The sequence below is a fragment of the Schistocerca piceifrons genome, chromosome 1, assembly GCF_021461385.2.
Source record: "Schistocerca piceifrons isolate TAMUIC-IGC-003096 chromosome 1, iqSchPice1.1, whole genome shotgun sequence".
Classification (NCBI taxonomy): Eukaryota; Metazoa; Arthropoda; class Insecta; order Orthoptera; family Acrididae; genus Schistocerca; species Schistocerca piceifrons.
In genome coordinates this window covers 184825105-184843558 of record NC_060138.1, presented here as the reverse complement: position 1 = coordinate 184843558, position 18454 = coordinate 184825105, and the positions used below count along the sequence as shown (strand labels likewise).

General features: G+C 44.7%; 1 protein-coding gene across 1 annotated transcript in view; it reads right to left on the bottom strand.

The window, feature by feature from the left end:
* Positions 1-18454, bottom strand: part of LOC124789340 (active breakpoint cluster region-related protein) — a 134977-nt gene that overhangs the window by 42728 nt on the left and 73795 nt on the right. The window contains exon 12 of the mRNA XM_047256665.1: positions 6916-7112. Within this exon, the coding sequence (XP_047112621.1) occupies positions 6916-7112 (197 nt within the window). The remainder of the gene's footprint in view (positions 1-6915; positions 7113-18454) is intronic.

Below are 18454 nucleotides of genomic sequence, written 5' to 3'. Positions count from 1 at the left end.
TCCTCGACTTGTTGCATCAAGGTCATTGGGGAGTGGTCCGCACCAAGCAGCTTGCCCGCCGTCATTGTACATGGATCGGCATTGATAAGCAGATTACGCAGATGTCTACAGATTGTTCGACGTGTGCCGAACACCAAGCTGCTCCGCCTCAACGCTATTTTGAGTGGGCACGCCCTGCCGGTCCCTGGCAGCGAGTACATATTGATTTCGCTGGTCCATATTGGAATTCTCGTTGGCTCATCGTGATAGATGCATTTAGTAATTTTCCGTTTGTTGTGCCCATGCAGTCTACAACATCTGCACAAACTATACAGGCGTTGACTTCAATTTTTTGTATTGAGGGTCTTCCAGAAGTTTTAGTGTCTGACAATGGTCCACAATTTACCTCTGCTGAATTTGAAAGTTTTTGTTCTGCCAATGGCATTCGCCATGTTCTTACTCCGTCGTTCCACCCTCAATCGAAGGGTGCAGCGGAACGTTTTGTACGCACATTCAAGGATCATATGGACCGCCTTCGTGCTACGCACTCTCGTCAGCGGGCCCTCATCACGTTCCTGTCGTCGTACCGGACCACGCCACGCGACGGCCCTTCGCCTGCGGAGCTTCTCCATGGCCGTCGTCATCGCACCCTACTACGGTTGTTGCACCCCCCGGATCGACCCGCTGCTTCTGAGCATCGCACGCGTTTTCAGCGCAACGCCGCCGTTTTTTTCAGAGTTTATCATGGTCGCCGTCGTTGGGAACGTGGTACCGTGATAAGTGTCCAGGGTCGCGGTTTTTATACTGTTCAAGGTGCTACTGGGGTGCACAGGAGGCATCAGAACCAGTTGCGCCGCGCTGGCCGCCCGGATTCTGCCGCTCGTTCTTTGTCCACAGATTTGGTCCGCGGCGGGTTCCAGCCGCGCCTTCCGACTTCGCTGCCGCCCCCAGGGCAGCAGCAGCAGCCGTCGCCGCTACCACGCCGACAGCCCATCCCGTTGATGCCTCCCGCGCAGCTTCATTCGGGAGTGCCCCAGGTGGTCGCTCCGGCGCCTGCGGTCCCTCTTCAGTCGCCACCCCGCCTTCGGAGCTGATGGACGTCGACCCCTCAGCCGGGCCGCTTTCCCAAGCGGTGGCTGTGCAGCCTGTCCTGCAGCCGCTTTCCTTGGGCACCCCCAAGGAGTCTGACACCGCAGCGCCTTGTCCGGCACCCATTCAGCAGCCGTCGACGCAGCGTCAGGAGACGCTGCCTCTCTTCGTGGGTCCCGACGCCCCGTCCAGTACCAGAAGCTGCGCCCGTGGTCACAGGCGTGCACCCTGACCTCGGTTTTCAGTCGGTGTTTTCCGAGGCCCCGCGCAGCCAATGCTGGGGTGCGGACCGGGGACTGCCACCGACAACAGTCTCCGCCCCGGTCTCTTCTGCTACGCCTGCGGCCAGACCCCTCCCCCGCCGTCGACGCTCGCCACGTCATTATTCAACGACGGTGCGGCGATTTGGGGGGGAGGAGTGTTATGTCCTAGCCAGTAATGCCACCCGAGCCCGCTGCCAAAAAGGTTGGCAGCATCAAAGTCCGGACGCCGTCCGTATAAGCAGCGCCAGCGATACAGGAAATCGCCGCAAGTCTGCGCGCGCCACCGCTGGCTTCTGGCTTCTTAAGCGCTGGAGTCGCGAGCGCTAGGACAGTTCTGTATTCGCCGCTCAGTTGTATACTCGCCACCGAATTGTGTACTTGCTAGTCAGTTGTGTGTTCATCGCGGCAGAGTTGTTGTTTGTCGTCAGCCGACGCTGACCTAGCCGCTCCGACTCGAACTAGACAGATTTCTGTAGACACCACGTTCACTATTGTGTTTCTGTATCTTCATCAATAAAGATAAGTACCGACTTTTATTTAATCAGAGTGTTTGGGGTTTCATCTTCTGTTTACTGTTCCAGCGGACCGGTCGGCCCGCTATTAAAAGTGTGGCGGTGACTTCGTAAGCCATTTCTACAGCCAAGTGTTTGTCGCTACGAACACCGCCACAAAAGTTATATTAGTTGTTTGAAGTTACTGCTGCTTATGATGCCATTAAGATCATGCCCCATTCACACCCTAACAAGGCTGTGTATAGATTAGACATATTTTTAAATAAAAGTGCTGTCTCGACATTAAAGGGAACTAATTTATTAATGTCCATCAGCTGATCACCATCTCTCCCACTTCCCACTTTATCATAACGGAACAAACACCTTAACCCATAGTGTAAGCTTGCCACTCCAACAACAGCATCTAAAGTTCAGTGTTATCTGCTATTGGGTGGACTGACAGGATGCAAGTCACTGCATGCTGTCTACAAATCTAAAATGCCTCAGACTGGAATGGACACAGGAAGTGTCACAGGGATATCAAATAGCAAAATGTAGACTTATGAATCCTGCTCTGCATCATCCTCATGATCTTGAGAGCTAAGTAAATATCCCAAACCCCACGGGAAACAACATTCCACCTACATGTCAAAAGATGGTTGTGGAAGCATGGCCAGATCTTACAACTATAGAGGACTGGCATTACCCACCAGCCATCCACCTTGGGAAACTCATGCTGACCAAAGCAGAATCAGAATGGCCAGATGGAGATTTGAACTGCACTCCTCCCAAATGAAAGTCCAGTGTCTTAACCACAGTGATCATTAAAGTGTTGAGTGTTGGAGAGGAGGCAGAATATGAAGAAGAAAAAAGAGGAAGAAGAAATGGAGGGAGGGTGGCTGCTTCTTGAACCACTGAACTTGCTTAACAGATTGTAATCAAATAGACTATTTATAGTCTGGGGAGAATGTGTTTGAGTTTCATTGCCTGAATAAAGAAGGCACTTTAAGCACAAGACTCAGGATAGATTCTATTAACAATGATAAGAAGACAAAAAAATATGCAAAGGAATAACAGATCATGTGCCAGTCGGAAGTGGCAAGGATATAAAAACATCAGACACACTAAAAAGATATTGCTCACTTGCACGCAGGCACTACAAAGTAATCAGCACAATGAACCATACTATGTAACATAACTACTCATTATTGCTCTGAAGAGAAGTTAGATTATGATGCCTCAGCAAACATGGCAACTTTCTTGTGCATCCATGTCAGTCAGTACTTCCTACTAAGGTTGAAAATGATGCCCTGTCTTTTAAATCATTATTTCACTTTACATTATTGATTAATAGTAATAATAATAATAATAATTAACCAAACAAATTGAGGAGAAGGATTTCAAATGATATGCAGGTACTGAATTAATTTAATAATTGAATGAGGTAATTTGGTCCTGTACACAATAATTATTCCTTAAACAAAGAACTGGCATAACTATAACTGGGTGTATACATGGGGGGAGGGGGGGGGGGGGGGGGGGGGGCAGGGTCCCGGATTTTTCCCAGATCTCCCAGTTAAAAACATACCTTTTCCATGATAAGCAAGAGTGTACTTTCCCTCAGAGTTGTAAAAACATCAACCCTTCGAATGATAAAGGTGTCATACACCAGCGAGAATTTCCCGGCACTATAGAAAATGAAACTCAGCCACAAAAAAAAGAAGTTTTGGAAAGATCTTTTGTGTGCAGCAACATTTATGCTGCAAATTTTCATATTACGATGCACTGCATATTTTTGTATCATGAAAGTATTAATTCGAATCCCACCAAACAGCAAATTTCTTTCCAAAGCACTGAAACAGACTGCAATGCACTATTGTAAGCCAATCATAGCTCGTGTCACGTGAACTCATCAGCCAATCATACCAGGTATTCAGAGCATAGGACACGTGATGTAGTCAGCCAATAGCAACATCACTGTTAAGTAGTGTGAATGCACAAATAGGAAAAGTTAGTGGTTTAAATTAATGTATGTAGTGTAGCTACAAGAAAAGCTAAGCTCTGACATATAATGCTGGTCTTGAAGATTAATAAGGTATAAGAAAAGTTAAGCTTACACATATAACATTGGTCCTTTTAGCGTTTGAAACACTTTGAGATACATCACATAAATGTGCCAGTATAATTTTAAACAATGATAATGTCTGGTCTTCTGGGCTAGAAATTAATCTAAGTGGCTGGTCCTGAAAGTTTTTTAAGTTTTAAATGCGAGTCAAATGCTCTGTGATTTAAGAAATTCATTGCACATTTTCATACATAACATAGTTCATCTTGCATAAAGGAAAATTTCCTTTGCAAATAATACTTTTCGAAGAACCATTCGTAATCTTCCCCTGCGACCTCTTAAACATGGGTTCGTTTCAGCAGCTGCTAGTGACTGCCAGAAAAAAGGAGTTACTGCGCTTGGGCCGCTACGATGACGAAGGAAGCCCGTATGTTCGTACACATATGGTATCAAGAGATCTTAATGACACCATAAAAGAAATAGGACATTAGAGGATACTCCAAGAGCGTACGAATTTCATAAACCATACTAAAATGCATAATTAGGCTTAAAGCACACATTCATATGTCCACTTTCACAATGAATTAGGCCCCAACTTGATATTAAGCTTTTCAATGTGCCTTTCGGGATGCAAATTTTCTTGGAGTACTGGTATTATAGTGTCTCATGTTTTATTCTTTATTATGGCGTAATGCCATACATGCCAGAAGATGAAAATGTGCACTTGAATTTCAGTGAGCAGTTGCAAGTAGCCATTAGTGTAGAATGAAGCACTTCGTTTCTCATAAATTGACTGCATCTGAGGAAAAGATTAATAAAAGCCACATTTATTTAGCAAACTGCCAAAAATAACTTCATTGTTGTGCAAAGTGATTAATGCTTGACTGCCAAAAATGCGGAAATAAAATCAGAAAACTGAAACTAATAGCAGCCTTCTGTAACTATGTGCATGTATTTTAATCCACTTTATAGTTCCCGGCCACATAAATCCGTTTTGTTTTCATTTGACGAGTGAACTGTAAACGAAGAGGAAATAGGACATGAGGAAACAGCAAAAATCACTAAACGTAAACACTGGTCACTATCCCCCTCCCTACTAAAACCCAGATTGCCCTGCGCATGCACAAATCTGGCAACTTGCCCACGCCAGAAAATTTTTTCTCTGTAGCATTGCTGTTTCTTGGCACTGCTGCAGCCACATTTCAAGTAGCCAGAAGCACGAGAAGGCACTGCTCATATGCAACTCAACTGTACATGTGCATGAGCCCACTGGCAACTGCTCAAAATGAGTTTAATACATTGACAGTTGTGATGTCACGCTCATAGGAAGCAGTTTGCTGTTATGAAATACTCCATAGTCTTCATCCTAAAACCTTTGACACATTTTGCTGTTTATCAGCTCTTACCAGTCAAAATTACAAAAATTTAACTAAGAACTAAAGCAATGAAAAACTCCAGGAATTCTCGAAAATTCCCAGGTTTTTTATGGTTTTCTCTCGCATAAAAAAATTCCCGGGTTTTTCCCGGTTATACCAGAGCATGTACACCCCATGAAATATCCATGGCAAAATTTATTCAGCATATAATCTGAATGACACATCTAATATGTCAGATTTACTTAGTATGAGGGTCATTCGATAAATAATGCCTCCAAGTTTTTTTTACAACTGTTAATACAAGAGAACATCGATTTAGGTGCTCCAAATTCGATGTTTCTTTTGCATATGTACGAAGTTTTGAACACTTCTGCCAGATAGGAGAGTTGTAGTGAACCATAAAGGTAGCATCTACACACTACACTCATTACTAGCAACATGCTGTGATTGAATTCTTGGTTGTAGAAATGAAACTGTGGTGTACATCAATAAACATTTGTTTGCCACATATATGGTAATGACGTAGTTGACAGGAGTACTTTTTGGTGACAGATGAAGAGTTAAAGCATCTGAAAGTACACAAACTGACCTCTAGGATCATCCATGTTCAGTACAACCTCACAGCCACTGCTCTTGACATGGTGTACCATGCGGATGCCATTATCATGCAGTTTGGTGCCTCAAAACTCAACAACTGGCTCCACAACTTTTGGTGTGCACTGGAAGTGTGTGTGTAATTAGAACTGTCAAAGGAGTGCTCAAGAAAGGTTCTCACAACAGGCCATGAGAATCAAAGACAATCAATTTCACCCGACCTGCCAGAGTAGTTTAGGCAAATGGAGAGACCTTTCTGTCATGGATCATCACAGGCAGCTAAACCTTGGTGCAACACAATGTATAAGAAACAAAAAGGCAGTCACTGTGTTGGCACCACCAGCAATCACCAAAAAAGATGAAATATAAGACAAAGTCACGATGACAGTCTTTTCCAATAGTGACACTGCCATTCTAAAGGGGTTAACCAGTAATTCAGAGGCATATCTGCAGACCCAGAACACAGTAAGTAACTGCTTCCAATGTGTTTAGTCTAACAAGAATCCAAAAGAAATCATGCTCCAAAACAACAATATACGCTCACACAGAAGTCTCAAAATTCAGTTGGATATCACTGCCTTAACCATCCTATACCCCAGACTGGCACCATTGGACTTCCATCTATTTGGGGCACTTAAGGATTCTGCACGTGGGACACACTTTGAAGATGACGAGAGCATGAGGTCGTGCAGTGAAAACATGGCTAATGGCTATGAGCACAGGACAAGGGCTTTTCCCAATAGGCAATTCATGCTTCTAAAGATTATGCCACAGTATGTGATGGAGACTGCAGAAAAATAGTATATGTAAAAGAAATGTTGACTGATAGTGTCACTAACATCTGATTCTTATGAACAAATATCTTCTGTGAAAAAATTGTGGATCATTATTTATTGAATGAGCCTCATGCTAGTACGTGAAAAGTCACAACTGACATCATGTACTTCTTGCTTAAGAAAATTGATTAGAAATAAATGTACAATCCCCCCCCCCCCCCCCCCCCCATTACCCCTGCCTCGCTGCAATACACTATTCAAAATATTCATAGATCTACTTACAACTTGAGTGCACTTTGCCCTAAGTATTGCTCTGTCTTGGCTCTCTTCATACAGAAGAATTCTCAGGTTCTGAGATCCTTCCAGTTCAATAATAAATTCCTCATTCCAACGTGGTGCAGCTGAATTGCAAACAAGTTTTGTTTTGGCTTTACGAAAGTAGTGTCCGTATGAGTCCACTTCAACACATACAAATAAATCTGTAATAAATAAACACAAATAAGCATAAAATGTAGACATCTAAAGAGACCCCTAAAAGAGCATCTGCCAGAACTTTACATAACAGAGCATCTAAAATACTATTTAATGTTTTCTGCTGGGTGACACAATAACCATGAAAAGATTAAAAATAACCACTCACTATATAGTTATCGTAATGAGTGTCTGAGAATGAAATAATCCCACGTACGTACACACACCCAACCACCCACCCACTCACCCACCCACCCACCCACCCACACACACACACACACACACACACACACACACACACACACACACACACGGAGAGGGAGAGAGGGAGAGAGAGAGAAAGGGAGAGAGAGAGAGAGCACTATATTGTACCATCACTGCAGGTTGACTGGGGTGCAGAGAAAAGGGAGATCACAGAAAGAACAAAACGGATGCAAATTCATGAACAGATGCACCAAATTACAGTAAAATGGCATGGAAGGTATGGAGGAAGTGTGTGTGTGTGTGTGTGTGTGTGTGTGTGTGTGTGTGTGTGTGTGAGGGGGGGGGGGGTTGGGGATGGACAGGAAGAGTGTAATTTCAAAGAAACTGCTATTGGAGGGGTGGAGATGCATAAGATACAGGTTGTGAAGCAGCCATTGAAGTTGAGTGGTATATAGGTGGTCAGCTTTACTCTTGGCCACTCTTTGGCAGTGGCTATTCATTCACGTCAACAGCTGGATCATGGTCAGGTCCATACAAAAGTCATGCAGAATTTGCAACATAATTGATATACGGCATAGCAGTACCTGATGGTGTAGGGGACACCTGTAACAGAATTGGAATAGGATGTGCTGGGTGGATGGATGGGACAGGTCTTGCTCCTGGGCCAACACAGAGATATTACCATGTGGCAAGAACAACAGGTGTGGTATAAGGATGACTCAGGATATGATTTAGATTGGGTGGTGGGGGGAATACCAGTTTGAGAGAGATGGGAAAGATATTCCTCATTCAGAGCATGATTAAAAGTGCCAACAGAGAAAATGGTTAAGTTGTTCCAGTCCAGAGTAATATTGGGTAATAAGGGAGGTGCTCCTTTGCAACTGGTTTTGGGGTAATTTGAGAATTAGAGGTGTGTATCGATATGGGACAGGAAATCTATTTGTGGACTAGGTTCAGAAGGTGTGCCTGTGTGAGGCTATAGTGAGAAAGCCAGCACAATGGGGAAAGGACTGCTCATCATTAGATATGTTTTTTCCAAGGGTGACAGCACCATACAGAAGATACTTTTTAGTATTAGAGAGATGGCAGCTACTGGAGTGAAGGCACCTGCGATGTTTGGTGGGCTTTAAAAGTACGTAGGTTTTCATGGAGCCATCAGACAGATGGCATACAATGTCCAAAAAGGTGACACACTAAGTTGAAGACTGGGTAGAGGATAATGTTTTCAATGAACCTGAAGCACACAAGGTACTTAGGATTGAAGTTGGTTGAGGAAGTTTCCTCTAGATGGCCCATAAACAGATTGGCATATGCGGCGGTCATGTAGGTGCTCATACCTGAGCCGCAAGTTTGTTTGTATATCTTTCCCTCAAAGGAGAGGTAGTAGAGTAAGGGTATAGCTTGCTCACAAGTAAAATGAATGAGATGATGGGTGAGGAGTCATCACTATTCTGGTAGAGATAGTGCTCAATGGTAGCAAGGCCTCGCTATTTATTTATTGGGCTTTAGTTCATTGCAGCTACACTGTTTGTAACAGAGACCAGACAGGTCAGAGAACATACACAGCTCTGTTGAACTGTGAGAATTGCAACACCAGTACAATGTGATCAATTGGAAAAGTGCACCTGTGTATTCTGTACTAGTTAGTGCTGAGGAAGGACATAGCTGGAAAACTAAGCAACATTTTCAGTCATGTTTGAGTGCATACTAACCTCTCAAAAGCTCATCTATGAGGTGAGTTGTCATGTGCAGTACTCTGTCACAGATTTGCCACAGATGTAAATATATTCTCAATATATTCTCTCCTATACTAAGAACTTAAGATACTAACTAAGAACTTAAGACATGAAAACCAGTATTGTCATAAACATGGCAACAACTTATGGTAATTACTACGTTGTTGTGTATCTTTATTTATTTTACACCCTTTACCTCTTATTTCTGTCACTGTGTTCCCATCTCTTTAGAGATCACTCTTCAAATAATTGAAGGATTAAGAGTATTAGCTCATCCCATAGTTGAGGCACTGAGCGACATATAAAAAAAGACTAAAAATGCTGCTAATGGTGCTAGATTTTACACAAATTCCTCTTCAGAGCTAATATAAGACAGACAACCTGGTCAGCTATAATACCAGAGCTGACTACATTGTGCTGGAATTGCAACTTGACTAGGCAGAGGGATTGTGTTGGGTGGAGTACGTGATGGGAGAGGGTAGGCATGGAGTGAGAGGGAGAGTTTTGCTAAAATGGCTTAAAGATGGGAGATGTGGAGTTTTTTCATACAGTTTTAGTTCATTGATAGGTAACATGTAACTTGCTCTAGGTCTAGTCTCTTACTGATGCAAGAAGCAGTTGCCCTCAAAAAGTTGTGGGTATCTCTTTGTGAAAATGAGAATCCTTTGTAATAGTTCTACAGCGGATTTTTATTCACTAGTACAGAAAGAAATTAGACACAGTTTGCAGTGTCCAATTTTTTGTCCGTACAGCTTATTTCACACAGGGCCGATTGTTTTGTGATGAAATGGGCAATTTCTGTTTTTGGAAAGTTTAATTTCAGTTTATAATTGTTGACTCTTGTCTCCACTTCCCGACATGTCTGTTCAATACAAAAAATTAAGTCTTTATCAGTTTTACAGCAGACTATTGGTGTTATCTGCATAGAGGATGGTGTTTGACTGAACCTGGCGTAGCATATAATTGATATAATAAAAAAATTGAGTTGGCCGTAATACTGGACATTGTGGAATGCCTAATTGAGGGTGTTTCCAGCCAGACAGGAATTTCTTGCCATTGTTGTCAACAAATAATCTTTTTTTCTGTTTGCCAAATATGATAACATCCAACTAAGAGATTTTCCTTGAAAATCCTAGCATGTCAATGTTTGGAAAAGCATGTCTTAAGCCACAGAACCAAACACTTTGGTAAGGCCACAAAAGATGCTCGATATACACCAGGGTTGCCACATCCCTAAGTGATATTCCCTGATTTCCAGACAAGTTTAAGCATTTTTCCCTGACAAATTTTGAGATTGATTGATTAACTGAGATGGTTAATGGGATAAAACAGCGAGATCATCAGTCCCACGATTCGAAAGTTACTCACAGAAGAAAGAGGGTCCGCTAAAAATGGATGGATCCAGTCAGGGGAGATGAACTATAAAACAAGGAAGTTAACACACACATAGTAAAAGACATAAAAGGTTAGACCAAATCTAAAAACTGGAAAAAAGAGTGGTCTTTCGATCGGGGAGTGGTCATGGGGTGCCAGACCACGAAAATATGAAGAGAGGCCCCAACCATAACCACCCTGCCACTGCTCCAGGAGTAAAGCATAATAATATATCAGGAAATAACCACTTTTACGGAGGAAACTGAGGACCAGTTTAACCATCCATGAATTGTCTGCTAATATTAAAATTAAGGAAGATTTTACTTAGCACGAAGGGCCAAAAGAAGGCGACATTCTACCAATATGCAGGATACCGTCAGTTAGGCTCCAAAACCATATTGTGGGGGTGGTTAGTTACACAGGAGAAACGGCGGGTGAGCCTGGTATGACCAATGCATTGTAAAGGATGAGCCAGACAATAAGGGATTTTACTTTATTATACGAGCCTCCAAACGGTAACTTCATTTTTCCATTGCGGCCAAACCACGGCCGGCAGTGTTAGCTGCCTGTAAATTCTTTTGTCCCACGGTTTAGCAACAGGAAGTCAGCACCGAGATGAAGGGCACCTTGTTCACGTGCCTCTCTCATGTGCTTACGAGGTAACGCCGTCCCAGGCGTCGCTTAGCAAGCAACGCTCTGGAAAGTTCCATGCAGCCCGCATGGTTTGCTCGGTCCTGACCAATCACGGCGGAGGAAGCCGCGTGGTGCGTCAAACATACCCGGCTGCCCGTCGCCGGGCTGGCTCTCTTGTATTCTTGCTCACCCGCGAGTCGGATGCGCGCCCTGTAGCACTGAACATCTCTCGCTTCTCCCGGTGCTCCGGCACTGTAGACTTAGTTTTGGCAGACAACAACTTTCGGTAGCTTCGCGAACAATGTTCGCCAATTTCTAAGCTCTGGCTCACCCTCACCTCCCTAGGCCTATGTAGCCCCTTTCCAACATGCTTTAGCCAATAAATGGCCTTTCCCTAAAACATTTTCTATTATTCCATACCACCCACCGCCTGCCCATACGCCCATCCTGTACAGCATAGACAGCATAAAGCAGTGGACTCCATCTGAGAGGAGTGGAAGGAAGAGTGCCAAGCACAGTAGTCTCCTTGATTGTGCTGAGTTCATTACTGAGAGCAGTAGCACATTGGATGTCATTCCACTTTAGGGCAAAGAGAAATTTGACATAGACCCCCATATCCACAGCTGGAGTCATGAAAAGGAAAGGAAGGTGAGTATCAGCTTATCTAGCTAAACAGTCAGCCAGTTCTTTCCCTGGGATACTCACATGACTTGGGAGCCAGAGAAAGACGACTGAGCAGGTGACACGGCCAATGGAGGAGAGAAGGTCATGGATAGCAGAGACCAAAGGATGGTGAGAAAAGCAGGCTTCTCAATGAGTTGGTACATATTAAAACACTGTGGAGGGAGGCATGGGTAACAAAATGGAGGGCCCTGGTAACGGCTAGCAGTCACACTAAATGATTCCAGCAATAAATGTTGTTCTAAGTCAGTACGAAACATGAAAGCGTATCCCACTTTATCTATCGCCCTAAAACCATCAGTGCAGAGGAAGGCAGCACCCTGGAACTCTGCCAGGATGGAATGTACAAGATGCTCGAAGACCATTGGGGCGACAGAGACCTTAGGACACTGGAATAGGTTGGTCCTAATTCGTGGTCTAGGCACCACCAAAGGGGGCATGTGAGAGGAAATAAATACGTGGGGCGCATTCCAGTGAATGGAGATGGAGATGCTGACAGGTGTAAGTGATACACATTCCAACTGGCAATCCCAGCTGGGGGCGGCAATCAGGATGGAGACATCCTTTGCTTGCAAAGAAGACAGAGTACACAGGATGGTCAGGGAATCTGTGAATGGTCAGTGCATAAGAAACCAGGAGCTGGCTTTGTCATATTTGTAGAGGAGGAATCCCTGCTTCTGTGAGGAGACTGTCACTGGGACTAGTGCGAAAGGCACCAATAGACAAATGCACCCTACAAGGTGAACAGGATCAAGTATTTTTCAGAGTGTAACGAACCGCTGAGCCATATACCTGACTTACACATAATCTAGTCTGGACAAGACCAGAGCACTGTAAAGATGGAGAAGGGTAGCATGGTCTCCACTCCAAGATGTTTTAGTCAGGAGGTGGAGAACATTACAATTCCGCATGCATGTAGTCTTCAGGAGGCAAATATGGGGCAACCACATCAGGACCAAGAAACAGGAATGTGATGCAATATCTAGGAGCTGACCACTTAAATAAAGTTCTGGAACAGGGTGTACTATGAATTGACAGCAAAAATGCATAACCTGTGTTTTGGAGGGAGAAAATTGGAAGCCATGGGAGACAGCTCACACAGAGGTCCGTCCGATGGCACCTTGGAGCCGGCACTCAGCAGACGCTACCGAGTGGCACCTGCACCAGACACAAAAATCATCGACATACAATGCCGGGGTAACCTGAAGGACAACAGAGGTTACAACCCCACTGATGGCTATGTGGATGTGTGTGACAATTAATACAGAACGCTGGGGGATATCATTCTCCTGAATCCGAGGGGTCCTGAGTGAAGTGCCAACTGGAACCCAGAAGAGCCAGTGGGATAAAAACTCGCAAATAAAAATCAGAAGGGGGCCGCAAAAGACCCAGTCATGGAGGGTAACTAAAACGCGATGGCGTCAAGCTATGTCGTACGCCTTTTGTAGGCTCAAAGAAGACTGCGATGAGGTACCGACATTTAGTAAAATCCTGTCCAATTTCAGTTTCCAATTGGAGTAAATGATCAACTGGAGGTCATCCTTCCCAGAAGCCACACTGATACAGAGACAAAAGGCCCTGAGATTCGAGTACCCAACATAATCAGAAGCTAATCATCCTCTCAAGCAGTTTACAAAGTATGTTTGTCATGCTGATTGGATGGCAGCTGTCAAGAGACATTGGGTTCTTCCCAGGTTTAGGACAGGGATAACTTACTATACTGTCTCACCACTGTGAGGTGAAGGCATTCGTGAGGCAAATGTGGTTGAAGGCCCTGTGCATATATTGCCTCTGTGTAATGTCCAAGTGTTGGGGCATCTGGTTGTGGATGGAATCTGGGCCGTGTCATGTGAAGGGGTAAGAGTCTGCAAGAATTCCCATTCAATGAAGGGTTCATTATAGGGTCAGCCTGGTGAGGGTTGAAACAGAAAGGGTTCTGTTCAACGCTGTGTTTCTGCTGGAGAAAGGTGGCAGAATAGGAAGAGGGTGCCAATGCTGTCACAAAGTGTGTCGCGAGGTGTTCTGCAAGGAGCAATGGATCACTAGACAGAGCACCTTGGAGGATAAGCCCCTGGACAGTTGACTGTCACTGGCAGCCCAGAAGGCTACAGAGCTTGGACCAGACCAGGGATGAAGAGCTATACATTCCCATGGAGGAAACATAGCACTCCCAGCATTCCTTTTTACCTTGCTTAGTAAGGTAATGAGCCTTAGCATGGAGACACTTAAAAGCGAGGAGGTTGGTCTGTGTCATTTAAATCGCTGCAATGGCTGTTGGAGGTCCTGGGCAGCAACTGCTACATCCTTGGTCCACCACTGGTCATCAAACTGGTTGATGAACTGTGCGCAGTGGGACAGTAGTGCCAGCAGCATGAAGAATAGTGGCAGAGATGCCCTGCACGACCACATCAATGCAATTCGAGAGAGAGGTGTTGACGTGCACAGCAGACATACATAAAGGCCAATTGGCCCTGCGAAATGCCCAACATGGGGACCTGTCTCGCTGGCGGCGGCAGGGGGTGGTGTGCACTGAAGTCCCCAAGGAGGGGATATGAGAGTGGGAGTTGCTGTTCTAGGGTAGACAGTTCAACATAAGGAAGTGGCCTACCAGGAGGGAGGCAGACATTGCAAACAGTGATTGGTGCAGTTGTATGCACTCTAACCGCTATCGCTTCCAGGTTGGTATGAAGGGGGATTCAGTCACTAGTGACATCGGCGAGAACCAAACTGCAGAACCCTCCAGACGCTATTCCACGGCCGGCGCAGTTCTGACAGAATGCCCAATAAAAACAAAAAATTAGAGAGTTGTCATCACGAACGTGAGTTTCTTGAAGAGCAAGACAGAACGGAGAGTATGAGGAAACAGAGTGTTGTATTTCAGGGAGATGGCGACAATATCCGTTGCAATTCCACTGGATTATCGTGTGATGAGAGACCAGGTGAGACATAAAGTAGCCAAGGGGAGGTCACGTCACTTGGTCAGTGGTCGTCACCAACGAGGATGGGGTGACACCCATAAAAACTGGGTCTGTTTCAGGATAGATGGAGGGAGCGAAGCCCTCCGGGAAGCTGGGGAAGCCTCGTCCTTTCGCTTGTGCTGCTACTTCTTCTCCCTCAGAGGGAGGGAGGAGGCATTATCAGTAAGGGAATAGGTGGCAGTGATGTCAGGATTGGACAGAGAGTGAGTGGCTTTGGGGCCCTTGGAGCATCGATCCCTCCTCTGGCCTAAGGGTGCAAGCTTCCTGTACTGAAAATGTAGGGGAGAAGTGTTCTGAGACGGAGCCCCATTCCTAGCTTAAGCAAGAAAAGAGGAGATTTTCAATTGAGGAGGAGGAGGAGGAGGAGGAGGAGGAGGAGCGGTTCTTGAAGGGGAAGGGACAGGAGCTGCCAAAGGTGAGGAAAGGGACAGGGGGCAGGATGTGGGTAATGGGGAGGGGTGAGGAGGGGAAGGCATAACTGAGGCAAAGATAGAGGAGAGTCTGTCAAATTTCTTCCGGACCTCAAAGTAGCTGAGATGGTCAACAGTCTTTATTTCCTGAATTCTTTTTTCCTTCATGTATACTGGACACTTCGGTGAATGGAGAGAATGGTGAGCAGAGCAGTTTACACAGTTAGGTGGTAGGATGCAAGGGCTTCCCACATGAAGAGGGTGGCTGCAGTCACCACAGATGGGAGTGGCATCGCATCACAAGGACATGTGACCGAACTTGAGGCAATGGAAGTAATGCAGGGAGATGGAATATACGGTTTCATGTCACATCTGTAAACCATTACCTTCGCCTTCTCGGGCAGTTTCTTCCCCTCAAATGCCATGACAAAAGTGCCAGTGTCTACATGATGGTCCTCAGGTCGTTTCTGGACACGCTGGGCGAAATGAATGCCACATTGTTCCAGATTAGCCATAAGTTCATGATCAAACTCGAAGAGAAGGGCCCTATGGAAAATTACATCCTGCGTCATACTGAGTGACTTATGAGGAGTATAGCCATGAGGGTGTCTCGTGAACGGTCGCAGGCACAGAGGGAGCCTGGCTGGCAGAAGCTGTCTTTATAAGGAGAGAGCCAGATATCATCTTGCTTAAAGACTCAATTTCACTGAACTTGTCCTCAGTATGTTCCACAAAGAAAAGGGGTTTGGTGATAGCAGAAGTTTCCCTATCGGTCCTGGTATAGACAAAGAACCATGGACAGGGTTTTGCCCCACACCAGCACGTCTGCCCCTCCTCCCAGGGTGTAACCAAAGAGGGTAAGGCTGGAAAGGCATAAACAGGAACTGAGACAGAACTACGTTAAGAAAGAGAGCAACCGCAGTAGAATGGCTAGAGATTTCAACACATTTCATGTGCCAAATGTCTGCCTTGGTACCAACCACTCCGAACATAGGGCTCGCCTTGTGGGCACCACGCAGCCACAGCAATAGCCGCCTGGCAGGATGGTCATTGCCAGGAGTTCCAATGTCCCAAAAAGATGGGCAACCACTCATAGGCTTGCACCAGGCGCTCACAGCACAGGTATCAGCAGTGTGATCCCTGAGGTATCAGGGGGCTCAGTCAGACGGGTACCTAACAGCAACCCCACCACACAGACTGGCTATCGAGCTGGTGACATAGCAAGGAGGCGAAAGGGCTTTGGCGGGAAGAGAAGGGAAAGGGGGAAAGGGAAAGGGAGGAGGAGGAGGAGGAGGAAGACGAGGAGAGGAACCAACACTAAAGACGCCACACACAAACAGGCCTGGCCAGCAGGCAGATCGGTCAGAATAGATCCGACACGCAGTGCCTTTACATTAGTGGGAAATGACGGGCTTCAGTTTGGCAGGCCCAATCTGTCAGAGATACCAACAGAAATGGCCTGCGGTTCTGGCTTGTCACGGAAGTCCACTAGTGTAGCCAATTATTTACATGTCACAGACACCATACTGATGAAATGCGACTGCGTGATCAGTCCAGGCAACAGATAAATTGTGTGAATACTCTGAAAATCAATGCTAGTGAGGACAGGTAGCAACTCACCATAAAGATGATCACTGCCTGCAGGCAGGCACATATAAAAGACAATCACACTCTCACAACTAAATTTTTGCTCACAGCCTTCATCAGAAAATGAGAGCGCACACACATTCCCATGACCATTCGGACACAACTCATGCACACATGATCACTGTCTCCAGCTGCTGCATCAACAGTCTCTGAGAATCAGATCCAAACAAACCACTCCTCATGCCTACCTGCCTTTTCCTGGTAACTGCTAGGCTAGCAAGAAAGGGAAGAAGCAGTAAGAATGAAGGAGTAGGGATGTGGCTCACATACTCAACTGCACACACCCAGCGATGATGCAAGACATCTTAGTGAACAAACTATTTCATCTACTGAGACACAAACTAGATTTATCCAGTGTTTTTTTTTTTTCAAACTTCCCTGATTTCCTTGACACATTTGAAATTCCCTGATTTCCAGAACTTCTGACAACCCTGCACACATTCTGTCATCAAGGCATCTGCTGATTTTTGTCACCAATTCATTCACTCCATGTGTTGTGCTGCAGCATTTCCTGAAAATGTGTAACTGGGTAAAATAATGCTGTGGAATGAACTGAAATTCTCTCTCTGAACACAATGAAACTCTTTCAAACATTCTTGAGAAAATCAATACCTGATATAGGCCAGTAGTTTCCCATTTCATACTGTTTGCCCTTTTTATGAAATGGCCAAACTTCAGCATATTTTAATCAATATGAGAATCATCCCTCATGAATAGACTAGTTGATACTGAGGGAATATTCACAAATTAGCTGAGAAACCAGGCATTGCCTGGGTGTTTATTTGTAGCAGTGCCCGAGACTTCTTATGCATTGAATTTATTTTTGACTTCTAAAACTTTTTTGTATACAACGTTTGAATTACTATGACTGGGGATGTGAACAAAGAGCTCATTTGCTCTGCTAACACAGGAGAGACTGTGAAGCAGCTGTGCAAACACATTAAGAACTTTGCTGGTTTCCTCTGAGAGTAAATGGTTCTGAGGAGCGGATAATGCAAGATGCTCTCGATCAGAATTATGTCACGCCCCAGCTTTCAGATGAAGTTTCCAAAAAACGAGTTATATCTTGGTGTTCCTGAGCTGCAGGGAAGTCTTGCCTCATAATCTTCATTGGAGTCTCAAGATCGCATAGTCCTCAGTCTTTTGGCCATTCTGGTGTATAGATTTGGCCATTTTCCAGCCATTTTTATTCGCAAACAAACTGAAATCGAAATGTAATGATAAGGCAGCCAAATCACAAAAATTCGTTATTCCTACGACAGAATATGAATAAAACCTCTCAAAAGGAGAAAAACAATGTAGCTTGATTTTTAATATACAGAGCTGTAAATCCACATATCCTAGCCACATGAATTCAGTGCTAGTTTGTATTCGTAAAGATAAGATACAGCACTTAATTTTGCCACTGACATTAACTTGGATTTAATTGCTTCCTCTTACACTTTTGTTCATGTTACTGCATTCATTATTTCTATTTCTCATTTTGCTAGGATTTCATTTTACTTATAATCCCTGTTTTTGTTTACATCATCATCCAGGTTATTTTGTCCATAGTGGAATAAGAATTTATGTTTTAAATGTTTCTATGATGACTGCAATAGGAAAAGGTACAACTTGTAATGAAAAATAAATTCCTGGCACTACTGTATAGATTATTTCATCTTTTGCTTTTTAACTGTCAGACTGG